Here is a 2,839-nt window from a genome sequence, read left to right on the forward strand (position 1 = left end):
TTAGGATGTATACGGTATAGCCAACGCTTTTAATTAGGATGTATACGGTATAGCCAACGCTTTTAATTAGGATGTATACGGTATAGCCAACGCTTATAAATCGGATTTATATGTGTAGAGGTTCCAATGGTTAAAATCGGCTTGTTGCTTTTACTTTTGAGCGAAAGTAAAACTATAGTTTTTTATTCCCACTCTAGTCATATAAATCAAATACAATGTATCTGTTTTGGTTTTCAAATCACATGTTATATTATATGTAGAATCTACATTTATTTTCTATTTTAACAGGTGGCCCGAATTCTTTATTGGAATATTGTTTTAGCAGAAACACTTTGTTGGGAGATCTCCTAGTCTTCACAGCTAATGCCAACGGGACCACTTAAACCGTAACCAATCAGACGATGAAGATTCTGTCTCCCTGCGTCAATGACGGCTAAAATGGATACCCCTTTCTACCATGACGAGTCCGTAGGTGTCCCTCACAACTTCGGACAGCACCATGCAGATTACCAACGTTACCAGGGCCATAAGATGATGATTAAGAAGGTGGCGCATAACTTCTCAGGCGGTTCCCACAGCAGCTCTGGCCTGAAACTGTTACAAAACCAGCCGGGGAGCAACTGCAATATCAATCCTAATCATCTGGGAGGGATTAACAGCAACACAAACAGCTCGTTAATGCCCGGCGGCTTGTCAGATATGAATCTTCTGAAGCTGGCCTCCCCTGACCTCGAGCACCTCATCATCCAGTCTAACCAGGGCTTGGTGACGACGTCTCCTGTCCCCAACCCTAACGGAGGTAACCCCTTCATGTACCGGAACAACGCCACTAACGAACAGGAGGGTTTTGCCGATGGGTTCGTCAAAGCCCTGGCGGATCTCCATAAACAGAACCAGCTGGTCGGAGCTCCCATGTCCCCCTCCTCCTCTATGCAAGGCCCCTACCAGAGGAACATCATGTCTGCAGGAGACCTGCCCATCTATACAAACCTCAGCAGCTACAACCCCAACCACCCCAACCATGTATCATCATCCTACCCAGGGGGCCAGATGCCCGACGGCTACCCATGCCACGGCCCCCACAGACCCGGAGGCCAGGGACCCCACCATCCCCACAACAGGGGTYTGGAYGCCCCTCAGACTGTCCCAGAGRTMCSYCACCCTYCCGGGGACMCCACCTCCTCCCCTCCCTCCCTCTCTCCCATCGACCTGGAGACCCAGGAGAGGATCAAGGCCGAGAGGAAGAAACTACGTAACCGGATCGCGGCGTCTAAATGTCGTAAAAGGAAGCTGGAGCGGATCTCCCGGCTAGAGGARAAGGTGAAGGTTCTGAAGACCCAGAACTGTGACCTGACCTCCACCGCCTCGGTCCTGAGGGAACAGGTGGCCCAGCTCAAACAGAAAGTCATGAATCACGTCACCAACGGCTGCCAAATCGCAGTCAGTTCAGTCACCCTGCAGGCCAACAGCACCGGAGAGAGGGACAGCACCAGCTGCTGATCAACGGACTGTACAGTGATTCTGTTCTGAGGTGTAGTGTATGTACCCCCCCCCCCCCCCTCCCAGGGAACCCCGAATGTGTCATCCTCTCTCATTATTAGAATTCCTGTTTCCCACAAGCACCCTGGACCTACTGAACTGTATATTAGAGGCACGATGTCCTCCGCTCCTCACTCTTCTAATGGTACTTGGTTCGGTGTTGTAGAGTGCAGTCGTCAGTCTGGTACTCTCCTATTGAGCAGAGGTACTTTGGTCACTCTCAGGGCTGCGCGAGGGCAAAATAAAAGTGAAATGTCCCATGTACTTTTCTTGTTGTGTTACTACTACAACTCAAAGTGTCTGTAGAGGTTAGAGAGGTGGGATTCTCCCTTCTCCCCAACCACTCACGTAGTTAGCATATTTTACTTACCATCACAACACTCCTCATCCCTGTACAGTAGAGGTACTACCTCTTTTATAGAGGACTGACTCAGAGCAACAGAAAACCACCCTCCTCATCCCTGTACAGTCCGTTGATCAGCAGCTGGTGCTGTCCCTCTCTCCGGTGCTGTTGGCCTGCAGGGTGACTGAACTGACTGCGATTTGGCAGCCGTTGGTGACGTGATTCATGACTTTCTGTTTGAGCTGGGCCACCTGTTCCCTCAGGACCGAGGCGGTGGAGGTCAGGTCACAGTTCTGGGTCTTCAGAACCTTCACCTTTTCCTCTAGCCGGGAGATCCGCTCCAGCTTCCTTTTACGACATTTAGACGCCGCGATCCGGTTACGTAGTTTCTTCCTCTCGGCCTTGATCCTCTCCTGGGTCTCCAGGTCGATGGGAGAGAGGGAGGGAGGGGAGGAGGTGGTGTCCCCGGGAGGGTGAGGGACCTCTGGGACAGTCTGAGGGGCATCCAGACCCCTGTTGTGGGGATGGTGGGGTCCCTGGCCTCCGGGTCTGTGGGGGCCGTGGCATGGGTAGCCGTCGGGCATCTGGCCCCCTGGGTAGGATGATGATACATGGTTGGGGTGGTTGGGGTTGAAGCTGCTGAGGTTTGTATAGATGGGCAGGTCTCCTGCAGACATGATGTTCCTCTGGTAGGGCCTTGCATAGAGGAGGAGGGGACATGGGAGCTCCGACCAGCTGGTTCTGTTTATGGAGATCCGCCAGGGCTTTGACGAACCCATCGGCAAAACCTCCTGTTCGTTAGTGGCGTTGTTCCGGTACATGAAGGGGTTACCTCCGTTAGGGTTGGGGACAGGAGACGTCGTCACCAAGCCCTGGTTAGACTGGATGATGAGGTGCTCGAGGTCAGGGAGGCCAGCTTCAGAAGATTCATATCTGACAAGCCGCCGGCATTAGGGT

The 2,839-nt window shown here is 52.4% G+C and overlaps 1 protein-coding gene and 1 pseudogene across 1 annotated transcript in view; one reads left to right on the top strand and one right to left on the bottom strand.

Moving 5' to 3' along the window:
* Positions 1–1,500, top strand: part of LOC112075772 (transcription factor Jun-like) — a 7,809-nt gene extending 6,309 nt beyond the window's left edge. Inside the window, exon 2 of the mRNA XM_024142710.2 lies at positions 289–1,500. Within this exon, the coding sequence (XP_023998478.1) occupies positions 427–1,500 (1,074 nt within the window). The 5' untranslated portion in view covers positions 289–426. The remainder of the gene's footprint in view (positions 1–288) is intronic.
* A 78-nt stretch (positions 1,501–1,578) lies between these two features.
* The window catches only part of LOC112075773 (transcription factor Jun-like), a 24,844-nt pseudogene continuing 23,583 nt past the window's right edge, over positions 1,579–2,839 (bottom strand).

The sequence above is a fragment of the Salvelinus sp. IW2-2015 genome, unplaced genomic scaffold (assembly GCF_002910315.2).
Source record: "Salvelinus sp. IW2-2015 unplaced genomic scaffold, ASM291031v2 Un_scaffold3382, whole genome shotgun sequence".
Lineage (NCBI taxonomy): Eukaryota > Metazoa > Chordata > Actinopteri > Salmoniformes > Salmonidae > Salvelinus > Salvelinus sp. IW2-2015.